Source organism: Bactrocera tryoni, unplaced genomic scaffold (genome assembly GCF_016617805.1).
Source record: "Bactrocera tryoni isolate S06 unplaced genomic scaffold, CSIRO_BtryS06_freeze2 scaffold_190, whole genome shotgun sequence".
Lineage (NCBI taxonomy): Eukaryota > Metazoa > Arthropoda > Insecta > Diptera > Tephritidae > Bactrocera > Bactrocera tryoni.
This window is the reverse complement of record NW_024395912.1, coordinates 336,468-348,957: the sequence shown is the minus strand read 5'-3', so window position 1 is coordinate 348,957 and position 12,490 is coordinate 336,468. Positions and strand designations below refer to the sequence as shown.

At 34.7% G+C, this 12,490-nt stretch overlaps 1 protein-coding gene across 1 annotated transcript in view; it reads right to left on the bottom strand.

Annotated features, from left to right (window-relative positions):
- The window catches only part of LOC120780145, a 301,454-nt gene that overhangs the window by 21,191 nt on the left and 267,773 nt on the right, over nucleotides 1-12,490 (bottom strand). The window contains exons 18-21 of the mRNA XM_040112431.1: nucleotides 9,511-11,188; nucleotides 6,428-6,579; nucleotides 6,281-6,370; nucleotides 5,483-6,030 (exon numbers count right to left, since the gene is read on the bottom strand). Of these exons, the coding sequence (XP_039968365.1) occupies nucleotides 5,483-6,030; nucleotides 6,281-6,370; nucleotides 6,428-6,579; nucleotides 9,511-11,188 (2,468 nt within the window). The remainder of the gene's footprint in view (nucleotides 1-5,482; nucleotides 6,031-6,280; nucleotides 6,371-6,427; nucleotides 6,580-9,510; nucleotides 11,189-12,490) is intronic.

Sequence of the window (12,490 nt, the reverse complement as noted above, 5' to 3'; positions counted from 1 at the left end):
CTATTTATATTCATTTTGTTTTATTGCTATAAAGACGTTATATTTCTATAAAATATTAAAACAATGTGTTTCCATTCCATTTATTTTTATGATTTCAAGGGTGTTGTCCACAAAGAATTTGTTCCACCCAGCCAAAATGTTGATGTGGTATTCTACCTCAGAGTTTTCAAGCGTTTAGAGAGCCGTATGCGACGTTTTCGGCCCGAATATCGCGAAGATGAAAGTTGGCGTTTGTTGAACGATTATGCGCCGTGTCATCGATCAATGCTTGTGACCGATTATTTGACCAAAAATCACATTTTAACAATTAATCACTCCCCGTATTCACCTGATATGGCACCGTGCGACTTCTTCCTTTTCGGAAAAATGCATTTGCCCATGAAAGGAAAGCGTTATGCAGACTGGAGGCCATTCAAAAGGCTTGCACCGGCATACTGGCGGCCATACCGGCCAACGAGCTAAAACACTCGTTCGACATGGTTTTGGACCGTGCAAACAGCTGTATTGACGCAGAAGGAGATTATTTTGAATAAAATGAATTGACTTTGCGGAAAGAATCATTGGTTTTGTTTTTGTTTTTTAGTCCTGTTTACTTTGGAAAGCTTCTTATAAAACCAATCATATAGAGTAAAGTCAGCCGTATGTTCGAAAATCCTGATATTAGTTATATAAGGGCTAGGCCAAGCTTTTGCTTAAATTTATCTATTTTAGGTACAAAGATATACTGTTTTGAGTAAAGTATGCTCTCTTATTTTCATTGGGATAACTCACATATTGGCCGCTATGTGTGTTACAAAATCTCCTTTAAGTTCGAAAATCTTTATATTAGGTATATGGGGGCTAAGGCAAGTATTTGTCCGATTCAACCTATATTTGACATACAAAAATGTCATTGTCAGAGAAGTACTGTAACTGATTTTCAATTACAAATCGATATTTTCAAACAAAAGTCAACTTTAGATACTGGGGTCCACATATTCCTAGGTACCTAGGGGCTTGAGCAGTTTTTGTTGGATTTGAACAATTTTCGGTTATGAGGTTGTATACACTAAAGGCGTTATTAGTGCAAAGTTTAATCCGGTTATATTAAGTGCTTCTTGAATTGTGTTCTGGAAAGTAAAAGAATCAAGTGGAATTCAAAATTGTGCTATAGGAAAAAGGGCGTGGTTATTGCCCGATTTCACTAATTTTAACAACGTCACATAGGAATATGAAAATAATACCACGTATCAAATTTTGTAAAGATCGGTCAGTTGAATCCTAAGATATGGGATTTCACCAAAAAGTAGGCGGTGCCACGTCTATCCTCCAATTTCTACCCGGCCCCTATAAAACCTTGTCGTACCATATCGGCGGTAAATTTTTATGTTTCTAGCGCATTTAGTAGTTGATTTATCGCGCTTTTTGTAGTTCTTAACGGTACCGTTATTTGGTGAGTGAGCTGGATTTTCATTCATTTTCACACTATACTTAGGTAAGAACTCCTGCAATATTAGCGTTGGCAAATTTGGTTGTTGTAGTTTAAGTGGCTTACGAGATATAAATCCCTGGCTTCTGCGCTCCCCTGTGCCGAATTACAGTTTTATATCTAAATTTACTGCTTAGTTTTGGCACTATAAATGTTTATACTCTCGCAACAAAGTTGCTAAGGAGAGTATTATAGTTTTGTTCACATAACGGTTGTTTGTAAGTCCTAAAACTAAAAGAGTAAGATATAGGGTTATATATACCAAAGTGATTAGGGTGATGAGTAGAGTCGAAATCCGGATGTCTGTCTGTCCGTCCGTCCGTCTGTCCGTCCGTCCGTGCAAGCTGTAACTTGAGTAAAAATTGAGATATCATGATGAAACTTGGTACACGTATTTATTGGCTCATAAGAAGGTTAAGTTCGAAGATGGGCAAAATCGGCAAACTGCCACGCCCACAAAATGGCGAAAACCGAAAACCTATAAAGTGTCATAACTAAGCCAGTGAAGTGAAATCTGGCACAAAAGATCGCATTAGGGAAGGGCATATTTGGACGCGATTTCTTTGGAAAAGTGGGCGTGGCCCCGCCCCCTAGTAAGTTTTTTGTACATATCGCGGAAACTACTATAGCTATGTCAACCAAACTCTATAGAGTCGTTTCCTTCAGGCATTCCCATATACGGTTTAAAAATGGAAGAAATCGGATAATAACCACGCCCACCTCCCATTCAAAGGTTATGTTGAAAATCACTAAAACTGCGTTAACCGACTAACAAAAAATGTCAGAAACACTAAATTTTACGGAAGAAATGGCAGAAGGAAGCTGCACCCAGGGTTTTTTTAAAAATTGAAAATGGGCGTGGCGTGGCCCACTTATGGACCAAAAACCATATCTCAGGAACTGCTAGACCGATTTCAATGAAATTCGGTATATATTATTCTCTTAACACCCTGATGACATGTACGAAATATGGGTGAAATAGGTTCACAACCACGCCTTCTTCCAATATAACGCTATTTTGAATTCCATCTGATGCCTTCTCTGTATAATATATACATTAGGAACCAATGATGATAGCGGAATAAAACTTTACACAAATACGGTATTTGAAAAATATGTAAATGATGGATAATGAAATCTTGATTATCACTTTATCAGGCGAGAGTATAAAATGTTCGGTGACACCCGAACTTAGCCCTTCCTTAACCCAGGATATCTCAATTTTTACTCAAGTTACAGTTTGCACAGACCGACGAACGGATGGACAGACAGACAGTTAACCGGATTTCAACTTTTCTCGTCATCCTGATAATTTATATATATACAACTCTATATCTATTTCGCTTAGCGTTAGGTGATACATATGTACATACGTACAACCGCTAGGTGAACAAAATTATATGTAACTGTACTGTACTCTGTAGCAACTGGTTGCAAGAGAATAAAAAGTCGCCAGGACATGATAATATTACCCCAAAAATGTTTATTGGGCTACCAAATATTGCTGTCGAGGTGCTTTCTTTGCTCTTCAATGCAATTCTTATTTTCGGATAATGTCCAATTTCATGGGAAAGACTTAACACAGGCGCCTTCATACATACAAATCAGTCTTTTACCCTGTATTTCTAAAATATTTGAAAAAGTGTTACTATCAAAGATGTCTCCTTAACTCTAAGAAAATATATTAGTACTAACGCACCAATTCCGGTTTCGTGAAAAACATAGCACGATGAAACAAGTAAATAGAATTACTAACGAAATAAGAAAAGCATTTGAGCACAAAGGGTACTGTTCAGTTAAACAAGTATTTTTAAGGTCCGTTTCCAGCTCTTAGGGGGGTAAATAATTATTTCTTGAGCTGTAGTGAAGTAATTTTGACATCTGGTTATGCATTCCACATTAGAAGAGCAAGAAAAAATAAACAAAGAAAATATACTTATATATGCGTGTAAGTATATAAATATTTTTATTGCGATTTCAGGAATGTGGATGAATTTTGATAGGTTTTATACAAAATTTCAAAATGAACTATACTTCATAATAATAATTTTAACTAATTTGTGGTATGAAGGCCTTTTATATAAGGTTTAAAATATTGTACCTTTAGAATTGTATAAAAAATTGGGCAAATTGGACAAAAAATAGACAATTTATGGTTAAAGTGGGAGATTTAATATCTGATGAAGGACAGATAAGGGCGGGTGCTCCACAGGGCAGTGTTTTAGGCCCAACTCTATACGTCATATATACAGCAGATCTTCCAACAGTTAATAATGTATGGACATCAGCTTTTGCGGATGACACCGTTTTAGTGAGCGGTAACAAATGACACATAAAAGCATCAAGAATATTAGCGGAGCACTTCAGTTCTATCGAAGAATGACTATCAGACTGGCATATAAATGTGAATGAACAGAAGTGTAAGCATGTTACGTTTTCGCTAAGACCAAAAATGTGCTCGGCAGTAAAAACAAACAATATTTTAGTACCCCAAACGAACGAAGTAACATATCTTGGTATTCACCTAGATAGAAGACTCACGTGGAGAAAACACATCTCTAGTAAAATAACATGTATGAAGATTAGAGCTGCAGATTTAAATTGGCTTTTAAATAAAAACTCTAAACTTAGCCTAGACAACAAAGTGCTTTTAATTAATACGGTCATAAAACCGAACTGAACCGATGAACTGTGGGGTACGACCTGTGCAACTAATATTGATATACAAAGGTTCCAATCGAAAATCCTTAGAACAATCACTTGCTCGCCATGGTACATGCGTAATGAAAATGTCTATAAAGGTCTTAGTATTTCTATGGTAAAGCAAGAAGTAGACAACAGCAGAATGAAATATATATCAAAACTCCGAGATCACCCAAACTCATTGGCTAATGCTGTAGTACATTCTTGCGATCAAAAACGCCTAAAAAAAAGATATATGCCTGCGTACTAAATATTTAGCAACAGCTCAATCGCTGCTTGAGCTTGTCTAGTTTTAAATGCATTAAAGATTTTATTACTTAGCAGATCCAATAAATAAAAATTTAAAAAAAAAAATGTATATATATTTCGCAGACATTACATGTTTTCTTTTGCATGTGGTTTAGTTGTGCCATGCAGGATTGGGAAAACTTTGGGTACAGTGTGCAAGGGTTTTGCAAGTCCAAGAGAATTCATTTTATGTATTTTTGAATAACTCAGATATGTTGTGTCAGTTAATTATTTACAAAATTGAAAGTATACAATTTTTTTTATTGTGTAATGCAGATAGTCAACAAATTGGTTTATTTTAACTACCATAAAGAATCACCTACTAAAAAATATCTTTAATGTTTTAAATCCAACCTAAGCGATGAAAAATAAAATCGCTTCATGCTAAAGCTGAGGAGGCACACTATCGAAGCTGATTAAGCGCGACCAATCAAAAATACTTAAAAATACTAGTAATAAACCTAAAATAAGTTTAATATCAAAACGCGTTTACAATTTTTGCCGAAATAATAAACATTTGATTAAAATTGGAATTTTTTACTTCATTATAAGTAGCTTTAAAGAAGTTTTCTATTTTTCTTCAGTTGGTATTTGACTACAGATATTTTAACCCTTCCATGCCTGAATTAAAATAGGCGGAGCTAAAACATTTTTTAGGACAGATATATGTAAGTCTTAACTCAAGTATGAAGTGATAAAAAGTCCACTTTTCCAATGATTAATTTTTATTTTCAATAACTTATTGCCTTTATTTATTTATGATGTTCCCTTGGTTTTGCAAAAAAATACATAAATAAAAAAATTGCTATAATGGGACTTAGAAGTATATGTATATGTAAATGTTGCCTATAGGCAACATGGGCATGAAAGGGTTACATATTCAAGATATAATACATGATCTATACTTATGTATAGTACTACAATAATTAAAAAGAAAACTGATAACATTTTAAGATTATTACAAAAAATAAATCGAACGAGGTCGTCAATGTATCCAAATTTCATATACATATGTATACTTACATTACACATTGTTGGGGAACACGCATTGGTATTTTAGCGTATTGGCATATTTCAATATAAGCTAATGCTGCGGTACACGGGCCCTTAAGGTATGGATTTTTAGGATTTTTCCGATTCATATAACCCAATTCCATGCAAATATTTAGAAAAGGCTCCACATCCATGACGATTGAGCAATGGTTTAAAGGTGAAAATAGTTGGTTGCATATTTCGGCGTATTCAGTAATAGAACCATTTGTCTGTTCCATGGTATTATTGCAGCAGTTTATGATCCAGGCTTCAGAAAAAACATCATCAGATTTTTCAATTATGTTGGAGGGAGTAATAAAGTCATCGAATGGTTCATTGTTCATTGTGCCTAGTAATCCAGCAGTTTGGCCAAAATAGCGTCCACTAAGTTCCAGCCAGCACAAACTGAACTTCATATTGCACTCAACTTTAAATCCAGCTTCACATTTTATTTTCAGTATATCTGAGTCTCTGTATACAATCAAATCTTCGACTATAATAGGCAGCATCGGTTTTGAAATGCCATCAAATGTTATGGTCTACCAAAAAAATTTAAATTAAAAGATCATAAATATATATGTATGTGCATTCTTATGTAGGAAATAATTTAATCTGACCAAGACGGGTTCATTTAAATGCGCGCGCAAATCAAATCGATAAAAACAAAATTCCCAGATAGGAAAACTTTTTGTTCGTGTAATATACTTGTATGAACTCCATGTGTGAATTAGTGTTTTTGGCTGTCGTTTGTTGACGACGCAAAAGGTCTGTCTGGCGATTTTTACTTACATCGGTTTTTGGATCAATTTCAAATAAATGACCTCTAGTAATAAGATTTATTTTAGCCAGGGGGTTTTCATAACTGTACTGTGAAATAGTCTGAAAAAATATTTATTAGTTAATGTAAAATGTTTGTTTTTTTGTAAATGAAAATACCGTCAAATCAATAGTAAGAGTGAACGTATTGTTCCAAAAATCATGTGATAAAATATAGGTGCAATTGGTGAATTGATGGACATTTTTTTTTAGATCGACAAAACGTTTGTCATGTGTGATGTAGAACATTGAGTCTATCAAGTATGCACGTGCTGTAAAGAGAAAATGAAAAGGGAAATAGAGTAGCACTTTGCTGCCGTTACCCTAAAGTTGTGCAAATAGATTATAATTACTCAACCAAACTTCATGTTCACTTCACGAACTCAATAGACAAAAGTTAAAGTACAAGTTTTGATGTATAGTACATTAGGGTGGGTAAAATTTAACCTTAAAATTCAGATTTAAATTAACTTCTCTAACTTAACTTTAAGTTAAGAATTAGCTTTATTAAACTCAGAATTAAATTCGGAATTAAATTAAATTAGATTTTAACTTCAGAATTAAACTTAACATTTGTAATATAATGTATAACATTGTTGTTAATAATAATGTTAGTATTATTTAGTTAATTGCAAAAAATTCTCGCATTTTTTAACACTAAGTTAATTGTAAAGGAAATGTTTTCGGCCTTAAAGTTTTATGTTTTTTTTGTTCTTGTTATTAGACCTTTCTAACTATTTGTAATTTATGTTTTTGGTATATGAAATGTTATTCGGCTAAATATATACGAAGAAACAATTTTCTGTCGTTATTCTAAGTACTTTCTTGTGAGAATTCTATTTAGTTGGTGATTATTTTATTGTAATATTGGGACCATTTTTTGTTAACTAAAGTACAGGATAAAAACTTTCACCACGACGAACATTTTTTATTGGGTGTATACTAAAATGATTGATGCACACCCCTAAAAAGTTTTTCCAATTATGAGCTCTTATTGCCAAGGTCCTTCGCATAACGGTTTTATATTTTTTTATTACCAGATAAAAATTTTATCTCCCTTCCAACTACTTGGAAAAATATTTAGTTTTGTGGATTTTGTAATAAATCCAATGTTCTTCACAGGTCTCTAAGATTTTTTGTAGACCTAACCATTTAAAAGATAGTAATGGTTAAAATTTGATTGTTTTAAAGAAAAAATTTTTTCTTAAGAATTTATAACAACGAAAAAAATTGTTACAAGTCCACTTTTTGTCGAAATACTAAATCTGGGGACCCGACCAACCGATTTCCACAAAATAAACTATGTACGTGGCATTCTTCATACATTCTTATTTCACACTGTGAAAATTTACGAAGGATTTACGAGGATGGAGGAAAGTTCTCAGATGCCATTCACTTGGGAGTGGCCCAACTTTATTAAAGATAAAAAGATATCATACACATATGATTGTAGTCCATTTCCAATTTCGAGGAAAAATTAATGTTGAATTTTAACTCAACACTTTTAGTTTTTATTCTTTGTTGATTGTAGCCGAGTTAACAACAGCGCGCCACTCGTTTCTTCTTTAATGCCAAGTGGCGCCAATTAGAGACTCCAAGCGAAGCCAGGTCCTTCCAACGGAGTGGAGGCATTCCTTTTCCTCTGCTTGCCCCGGCTGGTATTGCGTCGAATACTTTCAGAGCTGGAGTGTTTTCGTCCTTACGTACGACATGACCTAGCCAGCGTAGCCGCTGTATCTTAATACGATGAACTATGTCAATGTCGTCGTATATCTCATACAGGTCATCGTGTCATCGAATGCGATATTCGCCGTGGACAAAGCGCAAAGGACCATAAATCTTTCACAGAACCTTTCTCTCGAAAACTCGTAAAGTCGACTCATCAGATGTTGTCATTGTCCATGCCTTTGCTAAATATAGCAGGACAGGAATAATGAGTGACTCATAGAGTTTTGTTTTTGTTCGTCGAAGGAGGTCTTTACATCTCAACTGCCTACTCAGTCCTGTTGGCAAGATTTATTCTGGGTTGGGTTTCGAAGCTAACCTTGTTGTTGCTGTTAACGCTGCTTCCCAGGTAGACGAAATTATCTACAATTTCGAAATATGACTGTCAACAGTGACTTGGGAGTTTTGTCGCTATTGCTACGACTGTTTGTTTGATGACAGGAGATATGTTGTATTGCCCTCGTTCACTGCAAAACCCATTTGCTTCGCCCTGGTTTTTTTGGGTATAAAATTCCTGCGCGAATTGAACTCGAGTGAGTTTTGGAACGCACACCATATGATATCGCCATCATACATACATGTATAAAGCCATGTTTGAATAGATCGGCCGGCAATCCATCGACATCCGCCGCTTTGTTGTTCTTCAGACGGGCAATTACTATTCGAACTTCTTCATGGTCATACAATGGAACGTCTGCTCCATCCTCATCGATTAGGGAATCAGTTTCGCCTTCTCCAGGCGTTATGATTTCACTACCATTTAGCATGCTGGAGAAGTGTTTCATCCATAATTTTAGTATGCTCTGTTCATCCGGGTTCTACAAGAGTATGCACTGGTCTTGAAACCTTCTGTTAGTTGCCGTATCTTTTCGTAGAATTTTCGAGCATTACCCCTGTCGGCCAGCTTGTCGAACCCTTCATACTCACGCGTTTCGGCCGTTTTCTTCTTCGGTCTGCAAATACATTTCACTTCCCTCTTCAACTTTAGGCCATAACTAATGACTTCACTAAAATATAGATCTGTTATTTGGCACAGGTGATCGCAGTTAAGGTACACTACATAAATTTGCTCAGCGCAAATCTATTAAACACTCCAACCGACACTGTAAAATAAATGAAATCGGATGATAACCCCACTCCCCATATAAAGGTTCCGTCAAAAACTACTAAAAGCGCTACCGATATCGACCAAATTTGATATGTAGTGTTACCTTGACATTCATATATTCCAGTGCAAAGATAAACAAAGTCGGATTACAACCACGTCTACTTCCTATATAACCCAATCCACCTGATTCATTCACTTCCCAAAATACAAATTAAAACACCAATAAATGTATTGGGATAAAACTTTGCCTAATAGTGCGCTTAAAGTAGGTCACCTTAAATGAGAGAGGAATTTTGGGCAAAAGTCCTACCTAAAAATTACTTAACGGTATACTATATGATATGAATATTACAATTACTGAAATACTTACAGTAATATGGTTGTAGCCATGTTTTTGCTTCCATGTACGATCGCAAGTCGTAGATGTGTCCCAATATTGACATGTTCGTAGTTAACATGTTTCGCATTTGTGATATAAATTTATATTCGGGTATTTCTTTGAATTTTGGTGTTTCATTAAATGCGTGCCACGATATTGGCAACTTTTGTTCGAAATCAAGTACACCGTTTTCTGGATCGAATATGAATTTAGTTTTTGCCTCACGATACATGTTCGCTAATTCCAAAGCATTAGACGAGTAGGTGCGTAGTTTGTTACGAAACAGAATGTATAAGTGATGCAAATGTGCCTTTAGTTTTATTTCTTCAGCAAACAGTTCTACTTCAGAAGATATCTTCCTAAATTTATTAATCACAACCTGCACCTGCTTTACTTTTTCCAGCTCCTTTATTTCATCGCAAATTTCGAGAATTACTTCATTTATTTCTGATCCAAATGGTACAAGTTTGTGATATTTCTCTTTTATCAATTTCCAAGCAATAGTAGCATATTTTTTTATATTTACAATAGCATCATGTGCTTTTATATCCTTATACAAATTTTCTAAGTCTTGAGTAAAACTAGAAACTTGATTAAAATATGTTGATTCTACCAATTCATTCGTCCTCTCATTGATGTAATTAAATATCTCTTTACTAAAATCCCAAGCAATTTTTTCCAAGTAACTAATTGCTTTGAATATATGAGGTTCAAGTCGCGTTAAAAATCCTCTTACATACGTAGAAATTATGTTAGAGAATTTGCTCCATATAGCTTCTACATGGTTTATAAAAGATATATGAACTTCCTTGACAAATTTTTCATACCTTTCAAACCCTTTCTCCATGAAATCGGTTAAATATTTCAGTGGTTGCCCATGGAAGAATGTGTTAATGGCTTGTAAATAATTATCGTATATAATTTTAAGCTTGTCTATTAACTCAGTGATGCTTTTTCGCAAAGCTTTACCAGATTCACCTAAAATTTGCCGGATTTCGCTAAATATAGCCGGTAAAGAGTCCATATGTTCCCGAAAGGATATTTCGTCAAGTACAATAAGTGAAAAGTTAACAAGGGATCTGATATAAAAATCATTTGCTTCATAGGACTTGTTTAAATAAATTCGCAAATCTTCCAGGTCTTCTCCTAAAACACTAAGTGTGCTGAATTCCTCAATGAAATCTTTATTGTACTCTTTTGTTGTTTCCCAAACAACTGAAACTGCAGATACTGATTCTGTATAAAGTCCCTTTGTCCAAAAGTCAATGCTTTCAGTAACTGAATTTATTACAGCTTCTTTAATGATATATATTTTGTTTTTCAGTTCTTTTTTTATTTGAGGACGCCAATGCAAACACCCACTTACGTGACGGGAATGGTTTAATTTTATATAGGATGTTACATCAACAATACTTAGATCTTCGTAATTACGCCATATGTTAATGTAAACGTGACGTGAGTTTGGAATATTGCCAAACATTTGGAGATTTTGGCTTCCATCTTCAGTTAAATTAAAATACATCTTTGTATACTTATCCAAAATATTCACATAAATAAATCCAGATGTATTTTCATCTGGCGTATTCAACAATGTAGCATTCAGTCCATAAGTCGGATAATTCAAATACGGTTGGAACCATACACGTACCGTCGTATATGGCGATTTTCTCTGGAAAAAATTTATTAAATTTTTTATATTATATTAAACATATAAATAAATTATAAAATTATATTTTAATTAAAATCAAATAGCATAAAAACTGCGCTAATCACATCTTATGCTGTATACTTGAAAAATGGGAAAACTGACTTTTGCATATTTAACCAAAATGTTTCAATGTTATTTATGTACAAAATACGTATATAAAAAAAAAGAAACAGTCAAATAATTTATTATAACATACTAATTTCTACATATTTATACTCTATATAAGTATTATATTTTCACATCTTCATTAGAATAATACAAACTTAATATCCTATATACATACTTTAAAGTAAACCATCTTGTGAGCTGAATAAAATAGTATTGATGTGTATCGCACTCTAACCAATATTTACCGTTTAAAATTAAACATAGATAAGACAATAAAAAACTTTAACTTCCGTTGCTTCTATGCTAAAATACCCAACACAAATAAGGAAGTTTCCATAGAAGTACTTAATTTTAAACCTTCAGTTTGTATAGCTGCTATATCATTTAGTGTTCTGATCTGAAAAATGTATGCTGCCAATAATCTATGTTGAATTTCGTGAAGATGTAATGTGAAAAATAAAAATAATGCACTAGTTTGTTTAAAAATGGAGGACGGAGTGGGGTGTAGAAGTTCGCACAAGTGAGCAAAGTTCTCTGAGCGCCATTCACTTGGGAATGGCCAGAAACGATTCTTTAACATACAGCTTAAGCAGCTCACGACTTCCAGCCTTAGACCAAGTATCCTCTAGGTAGACAAAGAACATACGTTTGAAGGCGACGGTTGTACACTAGGTTTTGGATCCGCAATGTAAAATAGTGCAAATTCGGTGTTGGATTTTTGGTAAGAGAGAGACTCCGCCGCACTCACCTCGGTGGATGAACGTCTAGCCACAATCGGCATCACAGCGAAGATCTTCAATATATCGTAGATTTACGCCTACGTCGCGACGGAAAAGAAAGACGAAGTGACCAAAGATGTCGTCTATGAGTGCTTGAACCATACATATGCCCAAATCGTGCTTAGCGACTTTAACGCTTGGGTAGGCAAAAAAGAACAGCATTTCAGGCTCCTTACGTACAGACTTGGAGCGATGAGACGTGTTGTGCCAAGAAACAACCTACATTCGAGGTGCAGATGTGAATAGAAAAGGTCCCAGCCTCTACAAGAGTGTACAACCGCTGGCATATGCCGATGACATTGATATCGTTGGCTTCAGCTACCGCACCGTTAGTTCTGCTTTCTCCACACTGGATAATGAAGCGAAGCAAATGGGT